At 45.8% G+C, this 18,253-nt stretch overlaps 1 protein-coding gene across 4 annotated transcripts in view; it reads right to left on the bottom strand.

The window, feature by feature from the left end:
- The window catches only part of Grik4 (glutamate ionotropic receptor kainate type subunit 4), a 505,439-nt gene that overhangs the window by 118,357 nt on the left and 368,829 nt on the right, over nt 1-18,253 (bottom strand). For all 4 annotated transcript variants that reach the window (XM_008826008.2, XM_008826013.2, XM_008826014.2 and 1 more), the window contains one exon: nt 862-1,023. In XM_008826008.2, the coding sequence (XP_008824230.1) occupies nt 862-1,023 (162 nt within the window). The remainder of the gene's footprint in view (nt 1-861; nt 1,024-18,253) is intronic.

Raw genomic sequence — 18,253 nt, 5'->3', positions numbered from 1 at the left:
ATGTTGGAGGGGAGGGAGTGGGCATGGATTTGATCAAAACACCTTATATGCATGTATGAAATTCTCAATAAAGATTTTGTAAAAGTTAAAAAAAAATTTAAAAGATGGAGATGCTGATTACAGTTATCTTAGAAGGTTGGAGCAGTGCATGGCCTGCCTCGGGTGACAATAATTTGCCATCACACCAGGCTCCTGAAATAAAATGGTGTAACCTGGCCAGGAAAGACCCTGTAGGCCATGCTGAGAACTTGTCTTTTCATGAATGGACACAGCAAATACACTTTACCTGATCCCCCAGAGTAAGAATGGTCAACACCAAGGAGAATGGCCTGAGGGAGGTTGGCATCCATCACACACAGCCAGGGGATGATGGCATGGGGGCAAGAGATATAAAAGAGTCTCTCTGGATAAGCCACTTAGGCAGTGACCAGTGAGGTGGAAAGAGGCCTGAACTAGGATCTAGGAGTCTAAGATTCCAGTTTCACTTAGCAAAGGCTCCTCCACACCCCCATTCCTAGTCTGGGCTTCAGTTCCCTTGTCTATAAAGAACAGAGTAAATCAGCTTTGGTAGGTCCTTTAACAGCGGAATTCTTAGAGCTCAGCAATTGAGCTTTTAGGAATCTGGCCCAGGAAACTTATAGACATTATTGAGCGACAAGTGGAGCTTCCACATGGCCTTCTTTCCATTAGTTAACCCTTTCAACCTGACCTGGTGCTCTGAGCTCTCTGCTCCCAAACCCTGACCTGGCATCCACTTCCTATCACCTTTTTGAGCTAGGACTGGAGACAGGAGAAGGCTGGACTCTAGTCACTGGTTCACGGAGAGTGTTGGGGGCCCAAGGGCATCTGGGGGACACTTACCGCAGGGCCTGTGAAGGGCACATGGTCACAATTTTCCTGCCAGGATTGGTTGAGGCTCTGGGCAAATTCTTGGAAGAAAGCATGGGATTGGTTGAAAATGGAAAATCCTAAGATGTTGACGCGATCGTCCACAAGGCTGTCCATTCTCTGGAGGGAGAACTCCTGGAAAGAGCCAGCAATCAGAAAAGATAAAACATAGTTAGGGCAGAAGAAGAAGCCCTGCTCCAGCCAGGTACATATGGGTCACTCTGTTGGCTGCTCAGGCTATAGGAATAATAGTAATGTCTCCTTCTGGGAGATGACAGTGCAATGGCTCAGGGAGAAAAAGAGAATTTGGCAGAATCCCTTCTGAGCAAGGTATACAAGATACACTGGCTGGAGCAAGAAACATGAAATGTGTGGCTGGTTGAGAAAAGGCCATGCCCACTGCAGGTGGAGACTGGAGCCAGGCCTGAAGGATGTATAGACATTTTCAGCATAGAGAATGTGAGTGGACAAAGGTTATTTCAGTCAGAAATCATCATGCAAAGACCCTGAGTGGAGAAAGGATGTGGTTATTCACTGAGCCGCTCACGGCACTTTGATGAAGCCATGAGCTCTTCTCCTTGAACTGTGATTCTACCATCAGAACCATTGTGGTGCTCTTCCTAAAAACTGACTACTCCTCAAGCCATCTGAGCTGCATGTGTAGAGATAAGCCTAGGGCAGGATGTCCACCATGTCCCTGAGTCTCAAGCATAAATAAGTTTCAAAGCCACACAGGATACATGGGGCCTGTGGAGGAGTGGATCCTGGGAACCTGGATGCTAGGGAGCAACCCAGACTAAGGAGCTCGAATTTTGTCCCTTAGGCGAGAAGAATGTCAGTAGAAGAGTGTCAAAATCAAGTCTACCTTCTAAGAATGGCAGGCTGAAGGACTGCAGGTGAGGTTGTGTCTTCATTTGTCATTATGGTTTTCATTCATGTCCTCCATATGCAAGTGTTTCTCATATGCCAGACTCTGTTCTAGGCAGAGAGGACACTCATAGGAGATGTCCTTGCGGTACTCAAGGGCCTTGCATTCACGGAAGAGATGGACAGGAAGGGAATAAGTGCATTAATATTCATATAGCTGTGGGGGCTACTGTAGTCAGAAAACGTTCTATCTGGAGCAGTGACAGCTACAAGCTCAAGGGAGTTTTTCCAGGAACCCACGGTGTGATGGTTAATATTGGTTGTTAACTGGACAGGATCTAGAATCACTTAGGATGCAAGTCTCTAGGCACATCTAGATTACATTAGCCTCTGGCCATGCTTGTGAAGGATCTTGTTTGGTTTGGTTGAGGTAGGAAGACCCATCCTAAAAGTAGGCTTGGGTCCTGGACTGCATAAATAGTACAAAACCAGCTGAGCACATGCTTTCACTGCCCTCTGCTGCTTGACTGTAGACACCATGTGACCAGCTGCCTCAAGTTCCGCCCCCATGACTTCTCTGCTATGATGGTCTGTAACCTCAAACTGTAAGCCAAAATAAACCCTTCTTCCCTTAAGTTGCTTTGGCCAGGTCTTTTATCCCAGCAACATGTAAGGTAACTAAGGCACATGGTCTTTACCCCAACATCTGGCCAAGTGTGAGTTTGCAGAATCAGGGTACCCCAAAGCTCAGAGTCCTGAACCTCCCTTGGCCCCAGACAAAGAAACTAGGCAAGATAGTGTGGTTGACCCCCATTCCTGCAAAAAATGCCTACAGATGTGAGTCAGGCCATCTTCTCAGACTGAAGCTGCATCTATCACATGTTGAAACTGAGTGCCTCACACTCAGTTTCCCATTCCATCAGCATACAGTATTTACAGACATACGAATCACCCGGCAGCTACTCAGCCTGATGTGACAGATGGCAGGTGCCTTGGGCTTACTTCCTGCTCAGGTGGAATTCCTTTAGGTGGACTCCTTTTCTGAGGACTATGCCTTTCCAGCCCCTGGTACCTCACTTGCATCTCACCCTCACCTACAGTCACTGCCAGGGTCTCAGGCTGCAGGCTTAAGCTCACCTGCCCAGAGCCCAGGCTCATCAGCTTTGTTTGCAGACTGGAGTTACAAAGACTCCTTCGGAGCCATCAACCCTGACAGAGTAGACTTGAATGAGGATGAAGTATATTTTGGACTCTGCCACTTTCCCATTAGGGGATCATGGATGTGCCAAAGAATGCACTGATTCATAAGCTGGATTATGTCCTGTCTCTGACAGGGCAGCCGCCCGGGCACTGTGGGCTAGCAGCAGGCACAAGGGGGCAGATGGCTAATGAGAAAAGATGCATTTGGCAGGGGTAAGGTGACTGGGGCACAAAGCCAGGCTGATGTCGGGAAACTAAAGGGACTTGCTGGACATGGATGGCAGAGGCTGGGAAAATATCCTCTCCTGCTGGTTTCCCTATCAATGTAGGCAGACTCCCCAGGCTACCTCTGTGCCCGCCACAGGTACAGCCTGGTGGATGAAGGCCCATTTCAAGGAAGCTCTGGCATCTTGGATGTCCATATTCACAATGGCACCAGGGGATACAGAGTAGGTTAAATCCAGCTTCCTCACCACACTGTATGTATGACCTTGAGCAGGGTCTTTAACCTTTCTAGGCTTTACATCCACATTTTGTAAACCGGGATGGATGCTGTTAGCAACCTTCTATGTTGTTTCAAGAAATAAGCAAGGGGTTGCAAGATGGTACATTGGGTAAAAAGCACTTGCTGCTAAGCCTGAAGAACTAAGTTTGAGCCCCAGGACACACAGGGTAGAAGGAAAGAACTGCAGCAAGCTGTCCTCTGACCTCTATATGCACACTGTGGCATGCATGTACACACACACACACACACACACACACACACACACACACACACACGAAAGAAGTAAGGTGCATGCCAAGGCTTAGCATTATATCTGGCAAATGAGAAGTACTCAGTAGATAACAGTTGCTGAAATTCTCCCATGAGATCTTGAGCAGCATCTGGCCTTCCTTAGTTCTACTTGGAAGCTCTAGTGAGGAGGTACTTCCTTCAACAGCATGTTCTGGGCAGAGTAAGACTGAATGCGTTAATTGCAGACACTTAGAGACAGTCTACCCAGAAGTCAGCCAGCCTATCTACCTGCCTTTCAATTCCTACCTTCTTAGCCCTTGACTGTATCCTATTTCCCATCTTCAAAGGCCTCTTAAGATGAAATGATTCCAGGAGCTTCCTTGCTGGTTCCTATTTATGACGGCTCATGGGAGAGCTTGCATAAGGACCAGAAACAGGGTGGCAGATCTTTTTACTGAAATTTCCTGGGACACTCCAGACTTTATTCCGCCAGCATCTGTACAGTTAGGGAGTTCTAGCTGTGTCTAAACTTAGATTTTCCTGATGCTTTTGATGCATAAACCCTTCCTCTTTCTAAAAGTGTTCAGGAAATAGACGACCAGCACGTGTTAACATACAATGAAAATCTTCTAATCCAGTATTTCCCCATATCTGTCTCTCTGGACATTAGCTTTCCAGGAGATAGGGACAAAAATTTCACTGGTTTTCAAGTTTAGATAAGGTTAGAAATTGTCACATACTCTGTTTGTCTTGTTGAGATTCATAACATACCCTAGCACATTGAAGGTTAAAGGAACTCCTGCAGTGAAGCAATTTGCCTAATTTTATTTGATCTCAAATTTTCCAAACATATTGGCTACACCACACACACACACACACACACACACACACACACACACACACACACACATTTCCCCCTTCAAATCTTCGTCTCACAGTAGCATTCCACAAAACACTACCTGGTACTCGGAAACTGTTACTCTAAACACATTCAGAGAGGGACTCGGAGAGATGGCTCAGCATCTAAGAAGGTCAAAGGCTGCTCTTGCAGAGGACCTGGATTAGATTCCCAGCAACCACATGGTGGCTAACAACTGTCTGTAACTCCAGTTCTGGGGGAATCCAACACCTTCTTCTGACCTCCACAGGCATTGTACAACATGGGTACCACTTACACACATGCAGACAATACACTCATACACAAAAAATAAAAAAAATATTTTTTTAAATGTATTCAGAGAAACATTATAAATCCCAAATCAAGTGGAGGAGATGTTGTGCAAGGATAGACATTCATGAAATGAACAAACTTCAGGCATGGAAGGGAGGAAAGCCATTCAGCTTATTTCTCAGCTCCAGCTCTAACTGGGAATGTACACATGGCCCATCAGGTTCCAGTGCTCTCCCTGCCTCCTCACCCCTCACCTTCTGCCCAGCTTGACTGACTGAGACTTCATGAATGACAGAAAGGGCTAGGAGTGGTTCCTGGAAGGGATATGTTTTCAACGTGGGTACCAGGGGTTTGGGAAAGTGGGTAGAAAAGACCCCCTGCCTTGTGGGCAGCTTCTACATAAGTCAAAGGACAAGGGAAGGATCTCAATCTTTCTCTTATAAATATTCTAGAAAGCTATCTGCTATCAATGAGTGGAGTCTCATTATCCTAACACCAGAAGAACCAGGAGATTTGACTCTCCCAGTAAGAGCAAATGACCAATGGTAAGATTAGGTTGAGAAACAGTGACTAAGACCCATTCTCCCATTTCTCCTCACGGGCATGGCTGTGTGACAGTCTTTTTCACAATGTGGACCCTTTCTGAAAAGTTATGTGTCCCTAGAGAGTGAAGATTATGTGCCCCACTTTGAACCTCACTCACTGAGCCTAGAGTAGTGCATGTTCCTGAGAAGCCACTTGGCTAATGTTGGTGAAGAACCATTGGCTGAGGCTTCTCAGTGTCTTGAGTTCCTCACTGTAGCCACCTCTATCACTCAGCAGAGCTCACACCTATGGAAGTTGTAGGGACAAAAGCAGAAGTTGTGACAACCCCTGACAGCTTGCTTTCTTGTCACTGGGCTTTGGCATTAAAATAAACTTTAAAATGTGTGTGTGTGTGTGTGTGTGTGTGTGTGTGTGTGTATGTGTATGTACATGTTTAGGCATATAATGGTATGTGAGAACCAAATAACTACAGCTGAAAGGTCATAGCCATTAGTAAACACAGGGGTGCTTCCCTGGCATGAAAGAATGCCCTACTGGTAATGGCCTAATAGTTATGTGGACTGGTCACCACAGGTGGTAGAGCTCAGTTGGGTACCCCCCACCCTTTCTCAAGAAGAGACATTTCAAACATCCTGGTTTCAAAACAAGCACCCAATTAATGGATTGGCTACAGTAACCTTAGGTGGATCCACAGCATGCTCGTCCACCTAAGCCAGGAAGCAAGGGTAAGCTGTGAGCAGGGTGCTGAGCTGGGGACAGGGTCCAGGGAGGTAGATATGTTCAAAGGAAAAGAGGGGAGGAGGGTTGGGGAGCCTGTGAGATTATGACTGTTCCTTCCTCATCTTCCTCTCCCTCCCTCTGCAAGAATCAATTCTAGGCTCTTTCTCTAATGAGAAAAGTTTTGATAAATCACTGTACAGGGTTCAAATATTAAGACACACTCAACTTGGGTGCCAGGGGTTTAGGAAAGTAGGTAGAAAAGACCCCCTACATTGTGGGCAGCTTCTGCATAGGTCAAAATACAAGTGTCCTCTTTGAGGACACTGTGGCTGAATTACCCCCCAAGTCTATTAGTCAACCCAGAGAAGAGGACAAGGTTGGTCAAATACAACTGTAAGAGTTTTAATGATTCAGCTGAGCGTGGTGGCACATGCTTTTACTTCCAGCACTTGGGAGGCAGAGGCAGATGGATCTCTGTGAGTTCAAGGCCAGCCTGGTCTATATAGTGGATTCCAGGCCAGCTGGGGCTCTAGGAGACCCTATCTCAAAAAAAAAAAAAAAAAAAAAAAAAAAAAAAAAAAAAAAAGAGTTTTAATAACTCAGGTTCTGCTCCTCTGCCTGACTTCCAGAGAAAAGCAAGGAACCAAAAGCACATGTCCCTACAGTGTTCCTGTGTCATAAGCCAGATGGGGAAGTAGGGGAAGTGATATACCATGCCCTTGTCCGTGCCCTGTCACCTAAGTCAGAGACATAAGAGGTAGCCCCAGCTTCCTTCTTTTGAAACTCTATACCCAGAAACTCTACACTCTATCAAATCCATCTCCTAATCATCTCTTGAATTTATCCCTTATTTTCCAACCCCACCAGCCTGGCCCTCATCATTTCTCTTTAGCAGTCCATTTAATGGAGATCCTGCCTCTGATCTTGGGAGACAAGGCTACTACATTGTACAACTCCATATTTTCATCAGGACAATGTAAACAGGGCTTACTGGCATTGTGAAATGTGACAATCTCATTGGGAAATACTGTATGTTATAAAGAGAGCAGGTTTGGGGTTCAAACCCTGATCTGGCCACATCCTAGTTGGGTGTCTGGGGGAGATCTCTGCAGTGTCAATTCATTTATTTGTGAAAGGAACATTTACCTTATAGGGTAACCAGAAGGAAGGGAAGAGTACCTGGCACACAGGAGCCCCAGGACATGTGAATTCCCTTGCCTCCAAGTTCAGTCCACCCTTCATGCTGGGGTATTAACAATTATAGTAGAAATTGCTGCAATTTATCAACCACCAACTGTGTATCAGGTAGAACTAAGCACTGCTCACCCATGATCTCCTTTATCCTTACAATAGCCTTGTGGCATGAGAGTTAATCTCGCCATTTTATAGCCATAGAAAGGAAACCCAAGCATCGAGGTGGCTGTCTCAAGGCCACATGACGGGTAAAAGGCGTTGGGGATTTGCACTCAGGTCCTGTTACCTTCAAAACCAGTACTGTATGTTGGTGTGCTGCGTACTATCATAGAGGTACCACAAGTTCACTGAGACCATGCTATAAAATAACCAGTGAAAACAACTCAAAGCTAATTTCATGTTGAACACGAGATGGGGCTGGGTATGTTGCAACTACGAAACAAATTCTGGTGTTCTAAGGGAGGAAAGGGACTATGAAGCATCAACTAAGTTTCTTTACAAAGGGGTCTGGGGCTTTGAGCACCTGGATAGTGATGGACCATAGGAACATAAAAAAGCTCTGATTTTTGCCCTACATCCTCTGTTCAGCATTAAGAGCCCAGAGATTAAGTGCACCACTAGATGAAGCAGAGGAGAAATGGAGACACATGTGGCTTGGAAGGTACAGAGCAGGAGGGAGCTGTGTACATCTGCATGAACTTGGCCAGCTTCTGCAGAGAACTGTTCAGGAGCCACCGGCATCCCTGGGACAGTCTCTCTGTGATGGCTGTTATTCAGGGACCATTTCAAGGAACTATTAGTCACATGTACCCCTGCTGGTCCGTGAATTCCTGTGGTTAGGACTGGCTTGCTCTGGAGGAAGCCAGGTATCTCGAGGAAGTGGTGGAAATAAAAACTGCCTCTTTGGGGCTGAGGGATGGCTCGGTCAGTAAAGAGCTTGTCCTACAAGCATGAGGACCTGAATTCAATCTTCAAAACCCACATTAAAAAAGATGGGTGCATGTTTATAATCCCAGTGCTGGGGAGGCAGAGACAGGTGGATCCCTGGGACTCGGTGCTTAGTCTAATCAGCGAACCCCAGGCCAGTGGGAAAGTCTGTCTCAAAATGCAAGGCAGAGGGCTCTTGAGGACAATAGCTGAGGTTGGCCTCTGGCCTCTATATACAGGTGAACACTTGTACATGAGCACACACAGAAGAGAGAGAGGAGAGAGAGGAGAGAGAGAGAGAGAGAGAGAGAGAGAGAGAGAGGAAAGGAGGGAAGAGGGGGGAGGGGAGGGAAGGAGGAACAAAGAGAGGGGTAGAGGGAGGGAGAAAGCAAAAACTGCCTCTTTGGTTTCATTAATGATAACCACAGTGTTTGTGCAGAAGAGCAGGCATAGATTTGGAATGGGAACTTTGAAATCATATGCTCTCTGTTACTATTCTAAAACCCCATATTTTCAATAAACAATCCACTGCTTTCAAAAAAACTAAATTTTTCATTTTTTGAATTTTAAAGTTTTAATTAAATGAATTTCCTGATTCTAAAATAGGGAAAGTGATATTTCACAAAGCCGTTGTGGGGTTCAAGAGGGGTGCAGGAGGGGCTGAGAACAGGAAAGCTGTGTAGTCCGTAAGTAGGATACAGGCTCCTTGTATTATGAGCACATTTATCTCTACTTTCAGGTCTCATTAACAGGAAATAAGGAAGACAGTGGGGGCAGGGAGTCTTCCTGAAGCCTACAGGGGTGACCTGCTATAAAGGTGGCCTCTCTGCTTTTGCATAAGGCAGCTGGTCCTATGGACCCATGAACCTTAACAGCTCCTTTCTTTTTTATTTATATTTTTGCATTTATTTAGGGTGAGGAATGGGGGGGGTGCACATGCATTATGTGTGTGGGGTCTGTCAGAGGACAACTTGTAGAACTCAGTTCTTTCCTTCCACCATGTGGGCTCTAGGGATCAAACACTGTTTGTTAGGCTTGGTGGCAAGCACCTTGATCTGCTGAGCCATCTTCTTGGCCTGTATAGATAGATTCCTTCTTGCCAGAGCCAGAGGCAACCTGTAAAGCGAATTGTCTCAATAGCATTATGACCTCTGGGATCACTTTCAGTTCAGCCCCCTGGACTCAGCTGGGTTGTAACTGCCCTTACTCAAAGCCCCTTCACTCCAGAACTAGTTAGGGTTCATAGCAGTCAAACTCAATCTGCTTTTCAGAGGGATTTTAAGCAGTCCTTGTGTCTCTGTTGCTTTCACAAGCCTCAGCTTCTGGTCCTCACTGCCCCATGCTCAGCCTTAGCTCCTAAACTGCTTGAGAGAGGAGGTACAGCCTTATGCCACCCCACCCACAAGGCAGTAGCTAAGCATCAACTTATAACAAGCTTTCACATGACTTACAAGGTCCTTTCCTGTGTCACTCTGGGTCTTCCCAACCACATTAACACAGGACAAGTTTTATACCTGGAGGAAAAAGAATCTGAGTGCCCAGAGTTAAGAGATTTTTTTCAAATGACAAACGTGGAAGGCAGATCCCAAGATGTGGCATATATGATCAGAGCCTGTGTTGCCCCCTACTATACACTCAACACTGAGCAAGGCCACAAAGAGATGCCTTCACACATGCCTTCTTAGGCTGTTAATGACTGATAACTTAAAATGCTCTCACTTCAGGAGCCCCCAGACCACCAGAGACTCCAATTTCGTAACCTGTCATTATAAGGCAGGCATGAAGGAAGAAATCCTGAGATCATGTCACTCTTCAACTTGAACTCTGTATCTTCTCACCCCATTTGGCTCCTCTCCTTTGGTGTCCTGTCTGTGAATGTCACCAATATCCACCAGTCTTTCAAGCCAGAATCTGGAAGCTGCCCTCCACTTCTGCCATTCTCTCATTATCCACATCTCCCTCATGCAGGCCTGAATGCATTCTTTCACTGCTGTTGAGATCCATTTTTGTTTCTTAAAGGTTTTGCTTTATCTCCTAAATCTGTTTCCAATCCTCCATCCTCACCACCTCCACCTCAGTTCTGGTTCTCGCCAACTTCTTCCTGGACTATGGACTACTTAGCTTCCCTTCCTCTGGTCTTGCAATTCAAGTTCCTTGGCTATGCTATTGCTGGAAGGATGTTTCTGGGCTATGAATTTGATCATGAACTTCCAACATGACCCACCCCCACCTGCATACAGGACACAGCTAGACCTGTGAGTCTTTGCATGACTCTTGCTTGCCCTTTTCTCAGTGCTCACCTTGACCTCCTCCATCACATTCAATAGTAGAACTGGCCACCTAATCATGCCACCACTGTACCTCTATGTATACTATCATGTTAGAACTTTCTATCCTGTAAGTTTCTAGGAAGCTACCACCCCCAAGACTGGCTGGTATTGAAGCACATTCATTTATACTACATCAGCAGCCACACTGATGTAGAGCTTGCACATCTCAAGAAGTCAGTGCTGGTGACTGAAGACTGAATGTATTTTGGAAGAGAGCACCCGTCAGGCTGTGTCTTTCATCTCATATGGGTATCCTGGGCCATGAAACTTCCCAAGGCTCTTCATTATTGCTTTATCTATTCACCTCTCCTTGGGATCTGATATATTGTAAAAGTCAGAGACTGTTGTCCCACAAATCCTGCCTTACCCTTTCTTAGCAAAGCCCTACAACTACCAGAAGTTCAGAGTCTCCTGGGTACCTTGGCATCCTCTCTCTCCATTTCTCTCTCTTTCCCTCACTGCCTCCAGAGGCCACCTAACTGTGGTACCCTCCAGTCTATTTATCTGCATCAGAGCCTGTGCTCTCTGCAGGCTGGAAGATTGCTTCTTGTGTAATAGGTCTTTGAAGACAGTGGCAGCTGGGAGGCTAATTCATACCTGCCAGTAAGTCCTATTTAATGGGAGATTTGGCCCCAAACCTCCCAGCTTCCAGCTCTCCTGGATTTTTCTCCCTGCATGTTTCCTATTCATTTACTCACATGACCTGAACATGCATATCTATTCTTCCCAGGAGCCCTGTCCCTTTTCTGCCTTACTCTCCCAGTGTGAGTCCACAAACAGAAATTCAAAGGCAGACTATATTCTGTCTTGCTCACTGCTCTAGCCCCTGCACTGCACCCCATGCTTGTGCTTAGTATGTGCTCAAGGTACATTCATTAGATGAATTAATGATCCCCTGAAAGCATGTTGTCTGTGTATAACCACCTTTACAAAGACTTCAGTCACTTGCTCCCATGAAGAGAAGACAGAGGCCAGGTGGAAAGTCCTCCCACCTCCTTTGCAGCAGCTGGGACTGTTTTCATTTTGTGTTTAGATGACTGTGTCTTTGGTTATTAAATAAGTAGCTGTTAACTATGCATTTAACTGTGCAGCTGAAACATTCATGAGTCAAATTGACATGAAAAATTCTGGCCACCTGTGCTCCTGCCTGTAGGCTAGGGAAAGTTAACTACTTTTCTACAGGCTTGCTTCCTTCACCAGGCACTGAGTTCTTGCCTCTGAGGTCCTCTGCACTCAGGATGTCACCAGGCCACTGATGAGGTCTATTACCTTCATATCAAGAGGTAAGCATGTCCTTCACAAGGTCTCTGTGCATGGCTCTAGGCAGGCAGACACTCATGGTACCTCCCTTCTCACCAAGGATACAGTTGTTTGGAAAGATGAGTAATGCTGTCCATCAGTAGCCTCTGCCTCTTTATTGACCACTTCTCCCACCTATGCGGCAGGTTCCAGAGGTGGAGGAGGATGGGGAATGAGGCAGAAGGAAACCAAGGGGAAAGCTTATAAGAGGCTACATGAGTGATGGTCAAGAGTTGGGACTTTACTCTCAGGGTAATGGGGAGCCCCTGAAAGGTCTTAAGCAAAAGCAATAGGATCAGGAATGGTTTTAGGAAGATCTTAACTTTCAGCCAAGATTAAAAAAAAAAAACAACAACACTAGCTTTGGCATTCATGAGAAATGTCATGAGGTGGAGATTCCGACAGGATGGCAGGTACCCTGTTACCACGGGGCTGTGAATGCGAGCTGTCAGCACTTGGAGCCAGGATCCGGATGCCTCTGATGGTGATTAATTGAGCTGTGGATGCCTCTGACACTGAGTGGAGCCTGATGCTGAGGATGGAGACGCTGGATTGCTTAATAACAACAGCTACTCCTAATGGTGCTTTTAATACAATAGCACTTGTATTGTAATAATAATATAGTAATATGATTTGCTATAATGTGTTTTTATCTTATTCTTATGCTTCCCAAACATTTATTAAATCCCAAACACTCCTCCAAGCAGGACTCAAATTCCTCAGGGCAGAAAGCACTCCTGGTGGCTGAGCTGCCTCAGAAAGCCTCAGTTTCCCCTCTGCCCTGCTCTCAGTCTTCTCTCAGAGGCAGTTTATATATCACCATCAGAGGCCTGGGATATGCCCTGTTCAGAGCCATGTGCTAGCTGTTACACAGTCTGAGGATGGACTGATTTTCCACCCTAACTAACTCCAGTGCCTTCTTCCTGGTTCCCTGGCTACATCTTGCATTGTCTAGCCCTCAGTCATGGTAGTGGAGGAAATATAAAAAGCAAGTTATAGGGTCTGCATGTATGATAAGCATGATTCTAAGTGGACCTTAAGGCACCTTACCTCCCTTCAGCAGACACATGAAAAAATCTGGGAGTGGTGACATGTACTTGTAATCCTGGTACTGGGGAGGTGGAAACAGGTGAATCCCTGGGGTTTGCTGACCAACCAGCCTAGCCTACATGGTAAGCGCCAGGCCAGGAAGAGACACTGCCCCAGAAAATAACATGGATGGTGCCCATGGACCAACATCCAAGGATGCCAAGGATGACCTCTGGCCTAAACATATAGACACACACAGGCAGGCAGGCATACACACACACACACACACACACACACACACACACACACTATATATATATATATATATATCTGTATCTGTATCAATATCTATATATCACATTACACATAATCCCTGGAACTGTGACTATGATGACTAGTTTACTTTTGTGATTAGTTTATGCCATGGGCCACACTAATCCAGTATAATTATACAAAGTTCCTTTAAAAGCAGAACTCCCATTGGCTGGTTGCAGGACAGAAGGTCAAAAAGATCTAGGGTGCTGAGACTGCACTGTAGAAGGAGGTGCCCTGCTGACAAGATGAAAGCAGACCCTGGGCAAGGGCTGGAGACCTGCTCCGGATTCTGCATGCTCACCTGAGCCAAGAGTTGGCAAGAAAACAGAGGCTCTTTAGCCTCAACAAAGTGAATTCCACTAGAACAGGGATGAGCTGGGAAGAGGGTCTTGAGCTCCAGGTGACAACACAGCCAGCAGATACTTGGATTTTACCCTGAGCAGATTTTTACTAAGCCAGAGCTATAATCTATAAGCTGCTAACTTTGTGGTAATTTGTTGCACAGCAATAGAAAATTAATGTAGTTTAGCAAAGTTATAAACATCAGTGTGACAAGGGTAAGATGAAGGTTGGGAGGAAAAAAGCACATCCTCACATCCTCACGTGACTGGAGAAACTTAGGTAAATCTGGACCTTATCTGAGCATCACTTTCCCACTTTCCAGAATTAGAACTTTCACCTTGTAGGGTCACTGCTGGAGTTTAAAGCCCTTAAATATATAGGGTCTGGGGAGATCAGTCAATCAGTGTTTGCCATGCAAGCATGAAGACTTGAGTTCAATGCGCAGAAACCCCACAAAAATCCTGGGCGTGGTGGCATGTGCTTGTAATCCTGGCACTGGCAAAATGAAGACAGGTGGATCCCTGAGGTTTGCCAGCCAGCCAGCCAAGCCTACTTGGTGAAGAGACCCTGTCTCAAAAAGCAAGGAGCAACACCCAAGGATGACCTCTGATGTATACATACACAACCATCTGCACACATATGTACACCCCCTTCCACGAAGACCTTGAATATAAATGCTTAGAGTGGTACCTGGCACACTGTTACACCCAGTACCAGGGACAATGGTTGTTAATACTCTAGCTTGTGGAAATGGATAGATTTTTATTAATAGAGCTTCTTGAGGGTAGATGATTGGAAATTGCTGGATCAGCAAACGGAAAGAAAGGTGAGGCATTGCTCACAGAATTAATGGGACTTCTGAATCTTTAACACAACTTTGTGACAGGGGTCAAGGTCATCTCCCTTTCTCTCAAGGCTCTATCAGACAGACGGCCTGGGCAGTCAGAGGGGACATTCTTAATATGTTTCCAGAGATACTAAGCCAGAGCAGCCCCCAGAGCCTGGTTCTTATATCAATTTGATTCATTTCCCATGTGTGGCCTGACGCGCCTAGCTCAGGAGAAATGCATTAAGTGCGTGTGTGTTGGAGGCAAAGACAAGGCATGAGTTTCAACTTTTATTAAAGGAATGAAACAAAAGTATCTCCAGCTTGGTTCTGGGAACCCCTTGGGACTTATCTTCACTGTCCTACTGTTTGTCAAACATCGTCAAAAGGGTTATCTGATCATTGACTCCTCCGAAGCCCCACAGAGCTGCTTTGCCTCCATTCTTGGAAGCTCTCAGGCTATTGTCTCATATCCCTGCTCCACCTTGAAAGGAACCTCCTGGCTCCCCCAGGCACTCCTGCCTCTCCTTGGCTAACCAGATGGCAGAGTGATGCCTAGGCAAGATGCTTCTGTGAGGTCCAGGTTCCTCGTTCCACTCCAGCTCTGGGAGGGAAGAAGGCCTAACTGGCTCATTTCCATTTTCAGTGATCCTGCAGTTCTGGTGCAGGTGCTGTTCCTACTTCAGGACAACTGACAACAGGCTTCATGGTCTCCTAACTGGATATTCGGTCCTCATGGACCCCAACTCTAACCATAGGGAGAAAGCAGGTGGAGGGACCTAGCAGAATATCTCAAATACAGCAGTTCTTAGACTCCCTTCAGCTTGGGGTGACTAGCCACCTGTGTTCATTAAGGGAAGGATCCCATCCTTAAGGTCTTTGTTTTTCTTCCTGGGAAAGACCCACTGAGTAGCCACATTCCTGCCAGTCAACTGAGGTAGTGCCCTCATTCAAATGTCTCAGAGACAGCAAAGTCTAGAAGTTTTGAGGAGAGAGTTACCTTCTAGAAAGGTGAGCAATATGTACGATGGACAGAGTATGGCTCTGGATCCCCTGTGTTGGGTTTCACCTGAACTAAACCCACTCCATGTGGTATTACAGAGTCAGGTCGTACCTGTGTACACTGGCCTCCAGCTCTCAGGGGCTGTCACAGCCCCTTCTTCAGATCAGAAGCCCTCACGGAGAGAACAGGGTGAAGTCCTCGGTTGACAGAATAGAGTTCTCCCATTTCCGAGCAGCTGGCACTCTCCCCTGAGAAAAGTGGGGACACTCCACCATCAAGACTGGACAAGTATGCCTGTTTGTGCCTTAGAGGAGCTCAGGCTTTTAATTAATTATTTATTTACTCAAGATAGGGTGTTCCTGTAGCCCCAGCTGACCTGGAACTCGCTATGTAGATGAAGCTGACCTCACAGAGATCAGCTTGCCCTGAGTGCTGGGATTAAAGGCACGCGCCACCATACCTGGTGCTTTTGTTCTTTTTAAGACAGTGGTGCTGCTTACTTTGGATGTGGACGACTTAACTGCTATCCAACTAGTAATCTTTGAGCCTGGGGTTGTGACAATTGGCCTGGGACAGGCATGTTTGACAAGCTACCACGAAGTGAAAGGTGCTAACTCAAGTACTGGGGGCTCATGCGTTTCTCTTTTCTTGCCTTATATGGGACAGAGATTGGCTATCCCCATGGAGGAGTATGAAAGCTTTAAAAGGTCCTTCCCACTCCCTAAATACCTCCTTAACAAGTGCACAATTTCCCATATGATTGTAGCCTTGGTTAAAGTGCAAAAGTTGGGGCTGGAGAGAGGACTCACTGTTAAGAGCACTGGCTGCTCTTGCAGAAGACCCAGGTTTGATTCCCAGAACCCACACAGCAGCTAACAACTGTCTGTAACTCCAGTTCCAGGGGAATCCAATGCCCTCTTCTGATCTCTGCAGGCATTGCACAACATGGGTGCACTTACACACATGGAAGCAATACACATAAAATAAAATAAATAAGTAAATAAACTATTTTTTTTAAATACTGCAAAAGTTGTTTGGGACACATGAGACTAAATGGAGGATATCTTCCACTTAGAATATGTGTCTCCATCTCCTGCTCTACTTGGCTAACCCCTATTGGTTCTTTAAGACCCATTGGGTGTGACCTTTTCCAGGAAGCTTTCTGTGACTGTGCCAGGCAACTCAGAGGCTCTTCTCTGATGGCCCCACAATGCCCTGTTGCTGTGTCTTTATCACTGTATTGTCCCTCATTGATTTAAAATGATCCACTCGGATTCTTCTCCCTCCCCTTTCTTGTCTGACTTCCTCAAAGATCAAAACGTTTTATTTTTATTTTTTGAGAATTTCATACATGAGTATTGATTGTGCATTATTTCTACCCCTTCAGGGTCCCTTCCAACTCCTTCTACACACACATATAAAACACACTGAGTCTATATATTGATGTTTATGTATATATGTGCTTAAAGCTGCCCACTTGGGATTAGATAACCTCTCAGGGAGCTAGTCCCTAGAGAAAACTGATTCTCTCTCCCTCAGCACCCATTGGTTGCCTAGTCCTTCAAAGATCAAGACTTTATTCATTGTTATATCCCCAACACAAAGCATAGTAAGTGTTCAATTAACGCTGATCAAGGGTGAGAGGACCTCCTCTCTCTACTCCTAGCTCTCTGTGAGAGCTTAGGTAGGTCACTTTCCCTCCCCAGCTGTTCGCTGGGCAGTACAATGACTGGCTTTAAATAGATGCTTTCAATGACAAAGATGTTCAGTACTGTCATTAAGCAGCATCACCTCGGCTTCAGTTGGATCTGCAGACTGGAAGGCTGGTCATCCATCAGGGTTCTGTGGGACAGGTATTTCAGGGCAAGGAGGTAGGAGAGATCAAGATAGTTTAGAAGACAAGAGTGTTTCCTAATCCAGGAGACCTGGACAGCTGAGAGCACTGGAAGGATAAACAAGTCAAATGTGGACCCTGGAAAACCCTGGTCAGGAAAAGATCTGCTTTGGTGCAAAACAAAGTTGACCAGAAAAACTCACCCAGACATTTGTGGTGTAGTCATCCAATCTGTCAACTCAACTGAATTTGCCTTTGGAGATCATCTAGCCTTTCTTCAGAGAAGACAAGACTTGTTTAGGATCATGTGACAACCAAGAAAAGACATCTATCTTCTGATTCCAACTCCAGTGCTGGAAAAGTCCAGCAAAAAGGCCACCACATGACCAGAACCTTCCCTGCTGGCTCTGGCCCTGACTCTTTCCCTCACACTTCTAGCTCTGCCCATCACAGGTGCCATAGCCTACTCAGCCCACAGTCACTCTCTGGTGCTCAGTCATGTCTGTGAGCCTTCCTCCAAGATCCCTGAGAAGTAGTAAATGCTCCCTCCTCTGGGCTCCCATACCTTGCATTACTGGACTGAGATCTTGTTCAGACACATCCTGCTGGACCACATCAAGTTGGCCCTTATCTTTCCCACTAGACAGCAAGCACTTAGTAGACATTTGCAGAACAAGTATAGTTGTGTTCTTGTTTTATTTCTGTTGCTGTGATAAAATACTCTGGCAGCAAACTACTTAAGGGAGAAGGGGTTTATTTGGCTTACAATTCCAGGTTAAGGGAGATCTTGTTCAGACACATCCTGCTGGACCACATCAAGTTGGCCCTTATCTTTCCCACTAGACAGCAAGCACTTAGTAGACATTTGCAGAACAAGTATAGTTGTGTTCTTGTTTTATTTCTGTTGCTGTGATAAAATACTCTGGCAGCAAACTACTTAAGGGAGAAGGGGTTTATTTGGCTTACAATTCCAGGTTAAGGGAGAAGGGATTTATTTGGCTTACAATTCCAGGTTAAGATCTATGA

The sequence above is a fragment of the Nannospalax galili genome, unplaced genomic scaffold (assembly GCF_000622305.1).
Source record: "Nannospalax galili isolate Female #2095 unplaced genomic scaffold, S.galili_v1.0 scaffold229, whole genome shotgun sequence".
Classification (NCBI taxonomy): Eukaryota; Metazoa; Chordata; class Mammalia; order Rodentia; family Spalacidae; genus Nannospalax; species Nannospalax galili.
The sequence above is the reverse complement of the archived record's forward strand: the minus strand, read 5'-3'. Positions and strand labels throughout refer to the sequence as shown.